An 18,114-nucleotide genomic window follows, 5' to 3' on the forward strand; every position below is an offset into this window, starting at 1 on the left:
AATCACCCCACCACCTTGGAATAAAGGACATTGACGTGTGTTTACGGTAAAGGGAAGGGATTGAATTATTACTCACGAGGCATCGATTGTCTCCGCAATTTTCGCACGATATTTTCATGATATCCTCGCATTTTTTGAAGCCTTAGGGGACTTTGAAGAACAGAAAAACATTGTATTTCTCTCTTATGGCCCTATTTGTGGCCACGGTGCACGGTCGGTAAGGCCATTCACAATCTCTCCGACAACTCTTCCCGCACCAGGGCAATGGCATGTCTCTGCCAGGCAAATAATTAATTTTCGGGTGAATCTACTTTCAATTATTTGGAAATCATTTGAGTTAGCTGGGAAATGCGGTTTTGGAATTTTTTTTTCGTGGAGAAAAGATATTTTCACCACTCAGCCGGCAAATCATGGCTGATAATCATTCGTCGGTAAAACCAACATTTCGCTTCTCTCCTAGTGATCACACCGCACTCTGGCTGACCACTGTGGTTTATTACCGAATTAAATAAATCTTTCTTTCAATAAACTGATCCCCATGACGATTACAACACGTCTCATCTTCAATATCAATAATAAACTAAAAATTAACATATGTGATACATTTTTTATACATAGCAACGAAGAAACTTAAACGGAAAAACGAAAGGTAGCCCAATAACATCAACTCCACCATCTCAGAACCTTCGCTTCAATGGCCAATCCTCGGCATCTGTCTCGTTCCGTTCTACTGTCGCTCATCGGATCTCACTACCCCATTCCCGATTGTAAAATTCGCCGCTAAGTCCTGGCAGACGTACCAAGGGCTGTTCGAAAATCATCCCCCAAACACTAAAAAATTCAAGGCCCTCACTAGTCCCAAATTGCACCAGTTCAAGCCCCGTCAGCAGTGATATCCCCTCAAAAACATTTGTTTTTTCATCATCAAATAGTTATCACAAGAATTTGATTAAACTTCGAGACTTCACTCGACGCAACAATCATCTCCAGGAGCATTCCACCTTGATGGAATCCCCGAGGATAGCCAATTCCAAGGTAAGTCCTTTCAATCTCATCTTTTATCAGTTCATTAGAACGTGTTTTACGATTATCTCAGGTATCCCTCCCTCACCACTGCTCAAAGAGACTAATGAGGGACTAGCAGTGAATCTAAACCCAAAATGGACAATTCAATTTCCACGTATCAGTAGTAAAGCCCTGGTGAATCCTAACACACCTCAAACCCAACCTCAAATCCTCGAGAACAATCACCAAACTTGTTGACCCTTGTTTTAGGCATCTTGGAGAGTGTAAAAATGGCGAGGAGGAGAAAAAGTGATGGCAATTCCCCTGGCAAGCCAGTTAACCCAGTGGCTGTTCGTAAATCGACTCGTCAGATCGCTAGGAAACAGTCGATTGACGGAAAGAAGCTCAATGGTGAGGTGACACATGTAGAGGTCCAAAGTGCCCCTGAGGAGCCCTCCAAACCGCCTGAAGTGGTGGTCAAACGAAAGAGAGGAAGACCACCGAAAGAGCCCAAAAATATAGTTCAAAAATCCAAAAATGTGGTTCAAGAGGAAGTTATATTCCCTGAAGATGTTAACAATGTTGTGAATGAAGACGTTGGTTTGGAAACTGTTCAAAGTTCAGTGAAAAATGATGAAAGTGATTCTACGGATGCTAGAGACGTTGAGATCATTCCAGTAGAAGCATCCTTAGGTGAGCAGGATCCAATTGCAATTGATGAACAAGTGATACCTCAGGATAATGAAACACCACCACCAGATGGTCAAACATCACTGCAGGATGATTCAGTGCTTGAGAAAGTTGATTCAGAGAATGATTTGGACATGAAGGAGGAGCCTGAACCCCACGAGATGATCCTGGAAAACTCTCAGGATGTCCCTCCCACAGAGGAGTCTTGGACTGCTGAGGAGGTTATCGAGGAGACGATCATCTGTCAGGAAATGGAGGTGGAAACCGAAGAAATTGAACATACTGATTACGTCGAGGATGAATCTAATGTCGTTCTGGAACAGGTTCTTCTTATGGAGGAGCCTCATTTCGAGGGCGATAATGTAGTGTATGTGATTCAGAACGAGGATGGCACGGCTATGGTGATGGAGACCCCTGAGACAGACCCTGGTGAGGATAATTATCAGGACACCAGTGAATATCAAGTTATAGAAGAGGGAGTTGAGTGTTTACGTGTCGAAGATCCTTTAACAAGTACTAATTGTGACGAAATAATTGAAAGTGAAGTGAAAACAGAAATTAGTGAGGAGTCTGGGGGCTCTCGAGATCATACTGACCCAGAAAAATCGGTGAGTTGTCTTGTAGAGAATGAAAAAATCGAGAAAATGATCGTTGACGAGGCTGTAATTGTCGAGGAATCCCTTGAAGTGTCTGAGGAACATATTTGTACTGACAATCCTGATAATAATCCCTCCTCCAACGGTTTATCCCCTCAACATCTTCCGGAGGCCCCTAGGAAGATCGAAAGAAGGCAAAGCCCAAGAGCTGCCAAGGCAAAATTGAAGAAACCGCAGAATTCGAATTTTAAATCAGAAGAACCTGCACTGCTCCCTGATAAAACAGATAATTGTCAATCTGTGGATGTCTTGGAGGATTCCGGCAGTTCTAACCTGGATTCAGCCTCTACGAACCCCAGTACCTCCCCCTCAGAGCCTTTAAAATCTCCGCAGACTGAAGAAACTCTCGACCAATCACCCGAGACCAATGTACTGATGGATTCCCTGACGACAACTCCCATAGAAGACTCAGACAATAGCAATGGGACCTCAACAAGATCTTCAACACCAAGTGCCAAAGCCTCAAAAGCTTCCGAGCCCCTCGAAGAGTTATCTCGAGAGAGTGAACCAGAATTGAAACCTTTCGAGGATCAAAAATTCTTATCGAGCAGTGAAAACAGCAACGACACAGTCACTCTAAAATGTCAGGAGGAAAAACCCTCAGGAGAAGACCCTGAGAAGAAGCTTTTCAGATCGAGAAGCGGTAGCACTGACACCACAGGCTCTGAGTCTGGGTCCAATAGCTCAGGGGTTCGTCGAAGCAATAGGATTCGTTCCCAAGGATTAATGAAGGTACGTCCACGAGGTAGGGGTCTAGTCACCAAGCCCATCGCAGATGTCACCAAAGCCCTTCAACAGGAACGAGAGAAACTCCAGCCAGCTTCAACTCCAGACAGTCAATCAGAGACACAATCAGATAAAGAGAATAGCACCAAGTCACTTCCTTCGGATGTAAATGCTCCCCTGACTCCTGTGACACCAGGATATGACTCAGACTCGACGAAACCGGTTAAAGTGAAGTCGAGATGGCGAAGGTCGAGTGAACTGGAAATGGGGGGTAACACATCGCGACTGGGGTTCAACTCAGTTCTTAACTCATCGACATCGGCACCAAATGTCGAGGCTCTCCCCTCAGTTCCAGAGAACTCAGTATCAAGTAGCTCGGTATCCAGTGAATCAGAGTCAGTGAAAGAGTCCCGAAACTCGTCTCCAGTGCCTAAACCCCTTCAGCTGGCGGCCGTACCTGAGGAGGCCGATCCAGAGCTGGAGGGGCGTCTCAGCCAGTTTGAGATAATCAAGGAGAATCTTTACTTGACCGAGCGGTACACCAATAAAGAAACCAAAAGAATGACTTGCGATTGTTTCCTGACGGAGGAGGAGCTCGAGAGAGGTGAGATGGGCTGCGGAGAGGACTGTCTCAATCGTCTGCTGATGATCGAGTGCGGCCCGCGCTGTAACATCAACGACAGGTGCACCAACAAGCGATTTCAGAACTGTGACTACGCTAAGTGTGAAGTCTTCAGAACTGAGAAGAAGGGGCTTGGATTGCGAGCTGTGCAGGACCTGGAACCTGGTGAATTCATTATGGAGTACGTCGGTGAGGTTCTGGATCCCAGGGATTTCAGGAGACGAGCAAAGGAGTATTCCAAAGACAAGAACCAGCACTATTATTTCATGGCTCTTAAATCTGATCAGATTATTGATGCAACGATAAAGGGAAATATTTCAAGATTTATAAATCACAGCTGTGATCCCAACGCAGAGACTCAGAAGTGGACGGTGAATGGAGAATTGAGGATAGGATTTTTCAACCGGAGATTTGTCGCTGCTGGTGAGGAGATAACCTTTGACTACCACTTTCAGAGGTATGGAAAAGAGGCGCAGAAGTGCTACTGCGAGGCTGCCACCTGCAGAGGCTGGATCGGTGATACTCCTGATGAGGAGCAGGAGAAAACTGAGAAGAAGGAGAAACGTGAGAGGGAGGACAAGAAGAAGAAACGGGAGGTGAAGAAGTCTTACATGGAGGATGAAGACTTGGAAGAGGAGATTGACAAGCTCTGCAGCTGTGGTTTGAAAAATCGAAATCATACTTTGACACTGAGCAGGTTGATGGTGAGGTCTAGGGAGATGCATCATAGAAGCCGATTACTGAAAGTTCTGCAGTCTGGGGTGGAGGCCTGCAGGAGACTCTTCCTGGATTACCATGGGTTGAGATTGATCTGGAGCTACATGACGGATGTCGCTGCAATTAAGGGTGGAGAAGCCCAGGTTTTCAGGCTGGAGCTTGTGAAAACGCTGAATACACTGCCAATACCGAATAAGACAATGCTAATGGATAGTAAGGTGTTTGGGGTTGTTGAGAAGTGGTCACAGGAGATTATCGAGAGCTCACCAAAGTCAGAATCACCGAGTGATGAGACAAACAAACCGAAGACCGAGGATGAAGTGGAGAGCAACTGTGATAGCAACGATAAGAGTGTGGAGAGCAAAGGAAGTGGGAAAGATTCACCGATTGAAAAGGATGGAGAGGGCCAGGGGAGTCCTGCAGAGTCTGACAATATCAGAATGATCATTGATCTTGCTCTGGAATTATTGACAAAGTGGTCGTCCTTGAAGGAGGTCTTCAGAATACCAAAGAAGGAGAGAATCGAGCAGATGAAGGAGCATGAACGAGAGGCTGATATCGGTTATAAAGAGGATACCCAGAAGGAAGAGAGAAGAGTCTCATCGGGGTATGACAGACGTTCCTCTGGCTATGACAGGAGGGATCGACGCAGAGGACGTGAAAGCCCTGATTCTGAATCTTACAGGAATAAAGATAAAGAGAGGTCCAACCTGGTGCCAGTTCGTAGGCTAACCAAGTACGAGAGGAGACAGCTCTTTGCGATGAAGGTTGCTAAGGAGGAAGAAGAGAGGATGAGGAGACAACAGCAAGAGGCCTTTCAACATCACGAATCCAAGTGCGTTGCCCTGGGATTAGATCCCATCGCCACTCCAGTGATTGACCCCAACACTGGATATCCCTTGTTCTTCAATCCTAACTTGGGACAATGGCAGGCATATCCTGTGCATGAAGGAGAGGCCAGTGGGCACGATCAGATGCACTTGGGACACAGCCAGATGCATATGGGACAGAGTCCTGGGGGAATGGGGCCGGGAATTAATCATAATGTTCATGGGAGTGTTCACCAGGTGCCTGGCATGCCTCCGGATATTTCTCCAAGTATTTCTTCATCGGTTTATGGACCAGGAATGCCTACTGGGTTCCCCCCACCTGGAGTATCCTATCCTACGATGTCTCAAGCTCAGGGACAATTCGTCGATGGACATCTCCAGATGCAGAATAATCTCATGTCTGTACACAATGGCACACCACCTACTGGTACAGGGGTTTCCAGGGCGTTCGTTGAGGATAGTGCGAACGAGGGGGTTCCTGGGAATGTTCTCACTGCCACACCAATGGAGACTGTTGGGGAGGAAGAGGGGGGGACAGTTCAACCAGATATTCCGCCATTAGATTTACCCCCAAAATGGAAATGTGCGAAGGACCCCAGGGGGAGGTACTACTATTATCATGTGAAGGAGAGGGTTTCACAGTGGCTACCACCACCCCCGACACACATTGGGATACAACCTGAGACGTCCTCCAGCGAAGAGTCTACTGAGGAGAGCAGCTCGAGCGACGAGGACGACGACGAGGAGGAGGATGAGTGGGATGATGGCGAGGTGGTTAAGGTGGTGGAGGGAGAGAGAAACAAATCGAGGGATCCGAGAATCGCCGGGGCTGGGCCAGAGGCCAAGAAACGACGGGATGGACTTGTCCAGGAGAGGATCATCAGTGTAAGTATTTTCTGGAGAGAATTTATTTATTTAAAAAATTATAAATCGAGCAATATGGGTTGAACATTATCTAATCGATGTTTGGAAAATTAAACTTTCTCCAATTTCGTTTAAATTAAAAATTCCCTTAGATTGATTTTTATGGAATTCGGCGACGTCTTTTTAAATAACCCTGTTTTATTAAAAATCGCCAAGTATTGGTTCAAATCGAACAGCAAAAAGACCTCGCAAAAGTTTTAATCCTCGAAAACTCTTTGGTGCTTTATTAATCGTACGAACTTCATTTACTCATAATAATGTTACTATCAACGTTATAGCCGCGAAGAGAAGAAAACCGAGTGGACCATAAGAAGTATAAAGATATTAAAGATAAACTCCGACGTCAGAAGGAACGGGGCAAACTCAAGGAGCACATTGACAAAATGAGAAAACATCGAAGAGCCAATAAAGCAAAGTCACAGGCCAGACATACAGCTATTAAGTTGCAAGCCATTGCACAGTCCAATGAACTTACCGCTGAGAGGAAGATTAAAGACAGTTTTAGAGTCAATATGGCCACAGTTATCGTCAAGTTCTTGAATCCTTACAGGCAAAATGACTGCAAGCAAGGGAGAATTACGAATACTGAGGATTTCAAGTACTTGGCGAGAAAGGTAATTTTTTTTTCATCACCATTACTTACATCGTGTGTTGAGGGACTGAATTCGGATGGGGAAACTAGAGAAATTATTTCTCAATGTTTTTTTTCTTTTCACATTTTTCTTGGGTTCTATCCATTGGATTTTTATTTATGAGACTTCAGAATTTTCCCTTTTCCCATTATCTTTTGTGTGATCTTTGAATTTTTTGATATTCGATTTAAAAGCTACTGCCAACTAGATAATATTCATATTTATTTTTCAGCTCACTCACTTCGTAATGGCAAAGGAACTGAAACATTGCAAAAGTGTTGACGAGTTACAGTGCAACGAGAATGTTAAACACAAAGCTAAAGACTTTGTGCGTAAATACATGAGCAAGTTTGGCCCGGTCTACCAGCGATCTTCAGATGATGATTAATACAACAATCATGTAATTAGTGAAAAGGAAAACAATCATTACGATCCAGCCAAGAGATAGGGTTCAACCGAGTGAGGGAGAGAGAGTGTGTATAAAGTTCGTTTATAGAGTTTATATGTAGATAAATTATCGTTCGAGTTTTAGACATAAATACTGAAGTAATTGATATTTTTCCAAACGTGATAATCTCACCCATCATTAGGAAAATTTTAATTATTTTTAAGAGGAATGTCGTTTCCGTTTTCTATGTTGAATTTTTTTTCTTTTGTATAAATGGCAGAATTACCCTAGGAATGGAGGGTAATTTGTTTTTTTACGATTTCTGAATTGTTCTTCACCTTATTTTTCCAATGATAACGGACGTATTGCTCACGAATCTACCACTGGATATTCCGTGAACATGATTATTTCGAATGAACTCATGTGAGGCAGGCGATCCATCTAGCTAATATTCAAGTTTAATATCGTTGTTAATGATTAAGACTTGAAATTTATTGTGCTCTTTGCAGATAATGTAAATACAGTATAATATAGCCAAGTTTACACAACATATTGTCGTACGATGATTCATAATGTCTTACTAATTTAGAAGGATGAAAACAAAAATCAAATTCATAACAAAAAAAATTGAAAGAAAAGGAATTAATGAAAACAACGAACAAATTTAATCGATTCACACACGGGTTTATTGCATTCCATGTTTTATTAATTTTCCCTCCCCTCAGAAAATTCAAAACGTCAACTCCATCCTCACTCATTCCTCCTCATTCCAATGGCTCCGTACACATTCCCCCTTAGCCATATAATAATTATAATAATTATTATCGTACTTTATTTACAGAAGAGGTAACATAATATGTTTAATTAAACGTTAATTGCGATAATATTTATAATAAATTATGATTACACTGCGCAATTTTTTCTCATCTCAACTACCGAACTAACTTCATCTACATGCACTGCTAAAATCGACTACATGTTTTCTTCCATTATTTATTTATTTTATTATTTGTTGCTGTTCTTTATTTATTTTTCTCTCATTTTCCTCGTGTTTATCGGCTACTAGCTCTAGTTGCAACTATTACACATCGGCTAAGTGTCTATCTACTTCATTCGCAGTTATCTTTTCTTTCATATTCTGTTTCTTCAGAAATTCTCCATTCTCTGAGCATTTTTTCCATCCATTCTCATGCCCTTTTGCGAATATTCTTTTTCTCCTTTTGTCACACGCACACATACACATGCACGAAAAGAAGAGACTTATCATAACGTCCCGTGTTTGCCTTCTCATCATTTTTTTTTTGTATTTTCTTTTTTTGGAAAACGTAGAAAAAAACGAACACGAGTCAGCGCCAGCGACTCGTCCTTTTCTTTTTTTTTGGCTTTTTTAATGCCCCAGTGAGAACAATGAAGAAAAAAGCTGTACAATGCGCAGCCCATTACCTCCGAGATCAAGAGGCACTGCGAAGTCTCTTAAATTTTTTTTTTACCTTTCGTTTCGAGTTTTTGTTTTAATCAAACAGTTGTTTCACTCGCTTGACGCTCAACTTTCTAGAGTACGTAAAAAATAATCGCGGGTCTAGGCTATTCCTAGGTCTAAAAGCAGAATTAGGGGGTTCTGTTGGGTTCTCGCTGAATTATTGTTTTTAAAATTTTTTTTTCTCTCGAATTGAGACAGGCATTCTTTTGGTTGTCAATATACACTCGAAATGGACATCAGTGAGTGTTTGGGGAGTCCGTTGGGGAATAATTCGTAGGGGTGAGTCTGCTTCGCAGGATTTTTTTTAATGCTGAGGGAATTATTGCTACGGGATGAAAGCGGCGAAACGTGGAGGGTTGATTTTTCAGTGATGGGTGAAAAATTGGAGAAGCGTTTTGTTGAGGACTTTATCAGGCGCAACAAAATATCTCTCGATATTTTCCTCTGGAATCCTGTAATGTATCTTTTCAAATGTGAACAATATCCCCTTACGATTCATCCCTCATAAAGATGAATTTTTGTTTCTTAATCCATTTCGTGTGTATTTACCTAATGAATAATTCTTTCAAATTAATCCAACCAATTATTATTATTATGACCCATCAGTTCACTCTTAAATTCTATTCTGCTTTACTTCGTTTCACCCAAACCGTGATGTATTTATAAATGTATAATTTGTGTCATTCAACAATTCATCTCGAATCACGATCATTATCACCATTGAAACTTCATCAAAAAAGGCATAAGTAAAAAACCTTTAGAAAACCGTTGAGAGAATGGGTACCATTAGAACAAAGTTATAACAAAAGGAACAAAATACAAACATAAATTTTCATTATATCCTACTCCTCAGTAATCCAGGAATTCGATTTAACGAATACATTGCACAAACATAATTCCACAAAAGTTACAGAATTAATAAATAAACAGACAGTAGTATTCGTATTGCTGGACGTTGAGTGAATTTTATCGATATAAAGAAGTACAAATTCAACTGTTTTATTTTGTCTACACCCTGTCCATTGAGTGGATGAAGCATTGGAGCGCACGAACGTGAAACATTTCCATAAAACCAAGGCCCATAAAAAAAAATCATAAAATTCCCAGACTTACTTATTCGAACCTCGTAAAATTCTCAAAATTCCTCAGACAAATGTCGCACTTTCTCCCTCTCGCATCTCACACACACAAGCAAATACACATCCATACAAACACACTAGTTTAAACCTCGTGTGCAATGCAATTATCAATAATTATTTCATTTAATATTTATATACTCAATTAGCCATATTATTACTTTATTATAATTAGTATTACAAAAGCTTGATTATTTGGATCGGACTGTAGCAATATATTCACATAACTATTCATTTCAGTGGAAAATAAAAATTCAACGGTTTTACAAATTACAATTTGCACGAATTCACCTTATCGATGTGTCACAAGAATTTTCATTCATTTCAATACTCGACACAATCGTCAGTTTGTTTTTTCACTCTTAGCTACATTTTTCAATCTATAACAAATAGAATTTATTCATGACAGACTAAATGTACAATGGGCCACTGATGGGCCCTTGAAACTTAGATCAATTCAATTAAAAAAAAGAAATTCACAACGATAATTTCATTAATTCTCCACTTTATCCAAATCGATTTGTTCTCTCTGCACTGTACATTCTTGGGGCAGTCGCAATAAATTATTTGTGGAAAGGAAATTGGTAATTATCGAACCGTTCTGTCGAGCAACGTAGAAATGAAGAAACAGAAATTAAATCTATCGATTCCATTTTTGAGAGAATGAAAAAATCTCGTGTCATTTTTTCATTAGAAAAATGTTTTGAGAATGAAGGAAAATCCATTGAATTACACTATTTTCAGGAAAAAAACTTAACTGTTCTTAAAAATGAGATGAACAATTTCGTACTATTTTTATTCTCAGTCGACTGCCATTTTCTCATTCAAAACTCTAAAATTCTAACTATTTTTGAATGATGAAGCATGATTGTCCGAAATATTCGAGCAACAATAAATCCAGCGACAGTAAATCGTCCCCAAGTGGACTATTCCCATAACGATATGAAAATAGAGACAAAAAGGAGTTAAAAAAACTGTGAACGATGTGCTCGTGTTTGCCAGGCATAAAGGAGACATACGGGCCATGCAATTCCCATGAAAAGCTCTCAAAATAAGATAAAAATGTACAATCAAAAATCCAAGGGGGAAAAAATACCCTAAAACGTATATTCGTTTTTTGTTGCTCGACCTCTCGATTTTCGTCTAGATTACAAAAGAAAAACAAATTCGGGCGGAATAAGATTTCAATTAGTAATTAGAGTGAAATTTTTGGGAACAATATTTCGTTTCTTCCAGGAAACGTAACATTTGACACATCCGGCGTGTCTACCGTGATCCAGCAACAGTGTCGACTGATGACTGGGCTGTGGCTGATGGATTGTGGCTTGTCTCATACTCCATGACCTCTTGATAAATCAATTCCTTCCATTGATCCACTGTGTGCTCTCGTTCGTCCACACTGTGGTCGTAGGGGCCTGGTGCAGGCTAAAAAGGGGAGAATGGAATGAATAAATAATTATCTTCGTCTGGAATTTTTGCATTTTCCCTCGACTCCAATGAGTTTATCACGCCAGAGTTGAAATTTCTACGGATATCCGTGTGATTGAAAATGTTCGATTGAATTTTCGAGAAGATTATTTATGAAAATTCAATTTCTACATCTGAACCGAGAGATTGGAATTCTTCATGCTCTCACAGCTTCGATTTTCCATTGAAAATTGAATCCAAAAGCTCTCTGCCACCTCTGACGTTCAGAAATGGCTGAAAGGTCTGGGTATTAATTTTTTTTTTAATCCTATTTCCAAAATAGTTTTGCAGCAACTGGAGGAACTATTTCCAATTTGGTTTTCAAAATATTGATTTTATTTCCCTCTACGTGAATCAATCAAAACATTGTCTGCATTTTTTCTAGTTTTACAAAAAACTTTGGAATTACCTCCACCGAAAACCGAGGTGTGGCCGAGAAATGTGGCCCGAAAATTCGTATACCCGTTCATATGAACTATTCGTAGCATTGAAATTTTTATAGCCGCCCCTGGAAGTGGCAGTAAACATTCGGAATTTTCACTGCTAGTTAGTGTTTTTAAAGCTCTAAACTTTTCCAATATTCCAAAGCACTCGGAAGCGCGCACCATCAACGTATTGATGACAAAAAAAAATAAATAAAACATTGCTCAATGACATGCCGAGTGCTATACGGCTTGTTGTCACGTGTATGCTGTTCCTTGTTTTCCAATACCACAGGGAGTAAGACAAAATACGTACATTTATTCGAAATAAAATAATAAAAACCAACAGAGTAGAATTTTTCACGAAAAATGTTTCCATTTGTGGTTAATACAATGAAAAGCGAATTAAATAATCAATACTCACAGCATTAACTTCGCCCTCGTCATACCAGACATTGATATAATTATGCAGCAAGGCATCATCGACCGAGATACGTCGTTCAGGATCGATCACCAGCATACGCGACAGTAAATCCCTCGCTTGACTCGCTGCAACAGATAATAATAACAGTGTTACATGAAATTACATGGTGACACGGTGAATGCCACAATGAGGAGTTTATTCATCTAGATTCACCTTTCAGTCTATTGTGCTCCGAGGAGTCTGTGGGAAAGAGAATATCCGGGAATAGCCTCTCGAAGGGATAACCCATGTATCGAGGCCTATTTTCCACGTAGTTCCGTACTGTTGGCTGTAATCGTTGCATGAATTCTTGTGCTGGTGTTCCAAGTTGTTCTATTCAATAAATAAAATCAATTATCGATCCAAAGATAAATTAATTCAATGGTTTGGAGGGACTGGATGACTTTTTCATCAAAATTTATCTTCAGTAGAATATAGTACCCACCGATAATTTTATTCCACTGATCAATATGATCAGTTCCAGGAAAGAGTACTCCACCCCTTATCATCTCACCCATTATACATCCAACTGACCAAATGTCTACATTCTCCTTGTATCCCATACCAAGAATGACCTCAGGCGCTCTATAATACCGTGTGACAACGTACGGGGTCATCATAAATGTCGTACCAGCGGTCCTTGCCAAGCCAAAATCCAATATCTTGAGAGTGCAGTCGGACTTAACGACGATATTACTTGGCTTCAAGTCCTATTCAATGGATTTTTTTAAAAGAAAATGAGTGAATAATTTTCATATTGAATTTAACGATGAATGAATACACCAAAATATTGAATACTCACTCTGTGAATGATACCGGCTGAATGGAGATGCTTTATACCGCACAGCATCTGATACAGCAGGTAGGACATGCGCTCATGGTCGAGGTCCATTTGTATGACTTGGCACAGATTGGCGTCCATCAGCTCCATCACCAAGTAGACGTCTTGGAACTCGTCGAGAGATCGTTGGGGAGTAAATGCGTTTAACAGACCGATTATCTGGGGGAGAAGTACATAAGAGAATTTTTTTTTAATCTTCACGATAATTTTATCAAGCAAGAAGCAGTACTTCTCTACAATTTTTTTGGAAGTGATCTCGAAGTATTAACCTAGATGTTACAGAGTTCAATTTAATATTTAATTAGATTGAAATGGATTGTAATTAAATATTCCAGCATTGAATGCGAAGAGTAGCATTTTTTTACGAAGTTGTTGAACAAAGAAAAAAAATTTCTTCAATTTTTTCCCCCCCTGAACTGGCATCGCCCATTAGGAGGGCAATTTGGTATTCAACGAAATATCAAAAAATTAATATGACGCGTTTATTACTGAATACTCGGGCAAATACTTGTCTACATAATAAAATATGAAAACGTCATGATATGCCAGTACGAAAATACATGCCTACTCACATTTTTATGATTCACAAGTTTCATGAGTTTGAATTCTCTGTACGCCCTTTTGGCGTGCGTAACGTTTTGAAATGGCCTGGAGAGCTTCTTGATGGCGACATTCTGTGCAGTAACAGTGTCATACGCAGCGCTAATAAACAAAACAATGGAACAATAAACATTATTGCCATGAAATTCTGAGCACGAGGGTTTGAATAGTGAAACATGGGTGAATATTCCCCTCAACGTCAACTCAACATTTTTCATCTGTCTTTCAATAAATGAAAAAAATAAAAAATGGTGAGCTAAAGAGCTTTTCAGAAGACAAATTCCCCCAGGGGGAATTTAATTTATAGGCTGTTATCGAAAGATCAGATTTCTTAAAAATATTTTCCAACCATAAATGGTTTTTCAAAAATATTAGAAAAAAAAATGGTCTTCCGAGGATTTTTGAAAGAATAAAGTGTCTCTGGGGGAACTGATCTTCTGTAAAAGATATTCTATCGCTACCTCTGGACAAAAAAATTACGCCGGATATGAATGAGATGACAATTACCAGACAATTCCCTGCGCACCCGAGCCAATGGGCTTGAGATTCTGGTAGCGCTTGAGGATGGTGAACTTTGTGTCCCCGACCTCGACCGTGTAAAACATGGCGGGCAGCCGGGTTGTCATGTCAGGCCCGAGGTAAGGCATGCGCCTCGGTCCACGTTTATCCTCAGCCTCCACCTGTGACTCCAAACTGGAGGTCAACTCCTGGTGGCAGCTACGAAATGGACTTACGCTTTTAGCCACTTTGAGGCTTCACTGATTTAATTCTAAAAACAGTGGAATCAACTCAATTCAACGAGTTATTTTTTTATTTCTACAAGCTCCTGCTTTCTTCAATGCTTTTTGCTCCAGCTCACTTGGGGTCAACCTAAGTGGGGATTAGTGAGCACTTGTGAGTTACCCTGATTGCTGGAATTGTCTGGAAGAAAAAAAAAAATTCAGAATAATGGCTTCATTAGTTTAATGGCTCAATTATTTTTCCCTGATGAAAAAACTTTTACATTTTAGGGAAAACAGACTTCTCCAGTTTTATGGATAACTCTTCTATTTTTCATGTTGGGGTTCCTTTTTCAACTTTTTAGCCCGTCGACCCCTGGAGAAAACGTTATTGTAATTACCCGAAAAGCAAAAGGGGAATTTTCATAATTTGTCGACATTGCATGACCTCTGCAATCATTTATACTTTCATATATATTTCAGAAATATTGAATTCCTGCTCCCTCGCTGACTTGGCAGAGTATATCGGTAACAGAAAACATTTCACCAATTTTTTTTTTATAGCGGAACAGACAAAAGGGAATTGGCTGTAAGTTATAGGTCTGACTCTGTAAAGGGTCACACCCACTCCAGCCGGCACGCAATGGAGGCGAGCGACCAACAGCCCCATTGAATTTTTCCGTGGGCTTTCCAAGGGAGGGCCGGGGGAAAAAGGTCAGGTAATTAAGGGCCAACCTCATGATAACTTCATCCATCTCTCCAACATGCACTCCGGACTCTATCAAAAACCCGTAATAATCATCTCTCTCATTCCCCCAAACTCGTGAATTTTCCATCTGAATCTCTTTCAGATCCCCTCAAAAACCGGAATCATCGTGATGACTCGAAAGAGAGGGCTGAATGCATGTCGCATTAGACTAAAGAATGCATTCACTCCGTTGAATGCGAAATCCTGCGATGAAAGTATAAACGTGAGGGTGCTCCGGGGTAACCAAGAAGTTGTAACAGGGAAGAACTGGGTCACACACTATTTCCAACATTTTTTTTTTCCCCCTCACTCCTGGAGGGCAAGAGATCTTTTGGGAGGCATCGAATGGAAACCTCGAGACTCCTCACTCTAATATGGACGGCTGAATCGATAAGGGTAACGACCTGGAGCGAGAAGCAACATCCACGTGTCATTGCTGTTATCTTTCTCTCGTCTCCCTTTATTGCAACGTCATATATCAAATGAATCTCTGGGGTGCGCTTTCACGGAAATTGTTGAAATTGGTTTGGTCTCGTGTCGATGGTTAAGCATACCAGTCAGCTGGAAGATTTTTCCTTTCCTTATTCATGAATTTTCGGGTGAACTAGAGTTATCAAGCCAAACTGAAGTGATTTTCCTGAATTACTCCTCCATTTTCCGGATAAATTTCCAGTGGACAGACAAAATCACAATTGAGAGTATTTTCATTGATATTTGTCAGTCTCATAAACCCACGAAAAACAATTTCTGCAGAACAATTTGGATAAAAAAAATCTATTGATTCTGGACTGTGAGATATTGATCAGAAATTAAGGCTGGATCTGAGTTAACATAAAGACTGGAGAAAAGAATTAACGAACACTTGGGTTGGATTGGAATAGACTCATCTTACCTTAGCCCTTCACAGTGACATCAACTTGATGTGAAGTACAACAATGTTCTTGAAATTCCTCTTAATGAGAGATGAACTGTTTTCCCCAAATGAACAAGATTAAGCTCAACAATAGACCAAAAAAAGGTAAAATATTTAATCACAAAGCCCAAAGTTTTCCATCAACTTGTTATCATTAGGTATAACTAACGAGGCATTCAAGTGCTTCATTTTAACTGAAGATCCAATTAAGAGGAGGGTAGAAGTTGGAAATGAGCTAACCCACACTCGAAAAGTACGAAAACCATCCTCTATATTACCAGTCTCCCTCGAAAACGTAGCAGAGCAGATACGTAAAGCTAGATAAAATGAAAATTTACGTCAGCGAGTGGAGATACAGGGCGTGAAAATGAGAGTTGAGGGGTGGCAAATGCCATGGAAATTTTACGGTAGTGGAGACGGAAAACTTTGCAAGACGAAACGATCCTGTTACGATATCACGTGCGCTTTACTACGACACACTCTTCACCTATTTTTTACTTTACCTTTTTAATCTACTTTTTCCCCTGTTTTTGGTGGGTTTCTGTATATTTTTGTTTCTCTTAACACACACTCGAATGCCAAGATGCCTTCCTTGACACATTAGTTTGTCTGCAACAACGTTGGATCCCATCCAAAACCCCTAAATTCTCACTTTCTACATTGGAAATAAAAAAACCGAATTTCCCTCATTATTTCAACGTACCATTTTTCCCTTCATCCGTTTGACCCTTGTCCGATAATTACCGTATCCTCCGCATAAAAAAGGGTGAAATATTTTTGTCACAAAATATTCCCCATCTCCGTTATACCATAAATAACAGGAAATGTCAGAGCTCATATGACATTGAATTATCACTTTATCGTCGCAAAAAGTTAAACCTTTAGTCTGATTATATTAATCCCCGGGACTATAACAAAACCGAATGAGAGAAGCACTTGATAGCCAATCCGTTTAAAACATCAACGAAATGAGCAATTTTTTTTCATCAAACTCACCATAAATTCACAGCCATGTTGACCATCACGGAAATCCCCTTCGAATCCCTGGCGATTCTTCGAGCGAATCTGAAATAAATAAAACCCATATAAATTGATCCACCATACGAATGGGATGAATATCAAAATATAACATGGAAAATCCCAAGTACAATTTTTTATGGTAACTTTAGCCAGGATATACGTCGAACAGAATAAGAAGGCAAGAAGGGTGCACAGGTCGACGAAATTGAAATCGATGAAGCGAGTCGGACGGTACCTTGAAATATGTGAGAAAAACGAAACGATCGTCTTTAACGTCTTTGACATATATTTCTCCAGCAAATGGCTTTACCGTGGATTTATCGTTTTCGGAAGATGGTGACAGCTGACTTTCGTCAATCCACTGGAGATTAACAGGATTCTGAGTTGAGTAAACGATCATTTTATAGTTGAGAGAACGACATAATGAGGATATAACAGAAATCCCTTGGCGACAGAGAAAATAGAATTCGAGGATTGATGGACAAAGGACTGGATATTCTCCACTGAACATTGTCACAGGGGAAAACAACTCGTCATATCGCTGTTGTATTGTGTATGCTATCATTTTGTCAATCAATAATTTAGCAGTACAACTGTTCACGATTATTTTACACGACCTCTCCATTCCGTATGGATAATCCACTGTTTATTTAATTTTATTACGCTGGGTACGATCTCTTTTCAACTAGTTCTTGGTTTAATACTTAATTGAATGATATCACCATCGTTATTCTCACTATTATCCATTTCTCTTTACAACCGAATAACTTTTTATGGGATTCACTCTCTTGTCTGGATCCTTGGATAAAATGTTAATGGGGAGATTGTATTTATATATATTTCAATTAACTTGAAAAATTATGTTCAACGAAACCACTAAAAAGCTCACGTTTGGATAAATATATTCCTGCAATTGTTCACACATGGTTTAGATACATAATACTCAACATCTCTGTGATAGACAAGTGTGCACGTGTCAAGGACGTCTATTATATTTGAAGTACGTTTGGGAGACATATAAAGTTTCAAAGGTGTTATCTCCCCAGAATAAAAATTTTCATCATCATCCTCTCGAAGGTCGTATGCAGACAGCGACGATGAGGAATCCCCCTGAG

The 18,114-nt window shown here is 40.1% G+C and overlaps 2 protein-coding genes across 3 annotated transcripts in view; one reads left to right on the forward strand and one right to left on the reverse strand.

Annotated features, from left to right (window-relative positions):
- Positions 1 to 397: 397 nt before the first annotated feature.
- On the forward strand, positions 398 to 7,740 carry LOC135160828 (probable histone-lysine N-methyltransferase CG1716). Its single transcript, XM_064117873.1, has 4 exons — positions 398 to 1,035; positions 1,276 to 6,131; positions 6,449 to 6,784; positions 7,035 to 7,740. Exons 2-4 carry the CDS (start codon positions 1,296 to 1,298, stop codon positions 7,188 to 7,190), a joined length of 5,328 nt encoding a protein of 1,775 aa, XP_063973943.1. The 5' UTR covers positions 398 to 1,035; positions 1,276 to 1,295; the 3' UTR covers positions 7,191 to 7,740.
- A 258-nt stretch (positions 7,741 to 7,998) lies between these two features.
- The window catches only part of LOC135160845 (stress-activated protein kinase JNK), a 35,899-nt gene continuing 25,783 nt past the window's right edge, over positions 7,999 to 18,114 (reverse strand). For both annotated transcript variants that reach the window (XM_064117917.1, XM_064117918.1), the window contains exons 3-10: positions 16,976 to 17,044; positions 14,107 to 14,520; positions 13,572 to 13,701; positions 12,961 to 13,158; positions 12,604 to 12,868; positions 12,333 to 12,491; positions 12,120 to 12,244; positions 7,999 to 11,231 (exon numbers count right to left, since the gene is read on the reverse strand). In XM_064117917.1, coding sequence (XP_063973987.1) covers positions 11,073 to 11,231; positions 12,120 to 12,244; positions 12,333 to 12,491; positions 12,604 to 12,868; positions 12,961 to 13,158; positions 13,572 to 13,701; positions 14,107 to 14,246 — 1,176 coding nt within the window. In that variant the 5' untranslated portion in view covers positions 14,247 to 14,520; positions 16,976 to 17,044 and the 3' untranslated portion in view covers positions 7,999 to 11,072. The remainder of the gene's footprint in view (positions 11,232 to 12,119; positions 12,245 to 12,332; positions 12,492 to 12,603; positions 12,869 to 12,960; positions 13,159 to 13,571; positions 13,702 to 14,106; positions 14,521 to 16,975; positions 17,045 to 18,114) is intronic.

This window comes from Diachasmimorpha longicaudata, chromosome 3, assembly GCF_034640455.1.
Source record: "Diachasmimorpha longicaudata isolate KC_UGA_2023 chromosome 3, iyDiaLong2, whole genome shotgun sequence".
Classification (NCBI taxonomy): domain Eukaryota; kingdom Metazoa; phylum Arthropoda; class Insecta; order Hymenoptera; family Braconidae; genus Diachasmimorpha; species Diachasmimorpha longicaudata.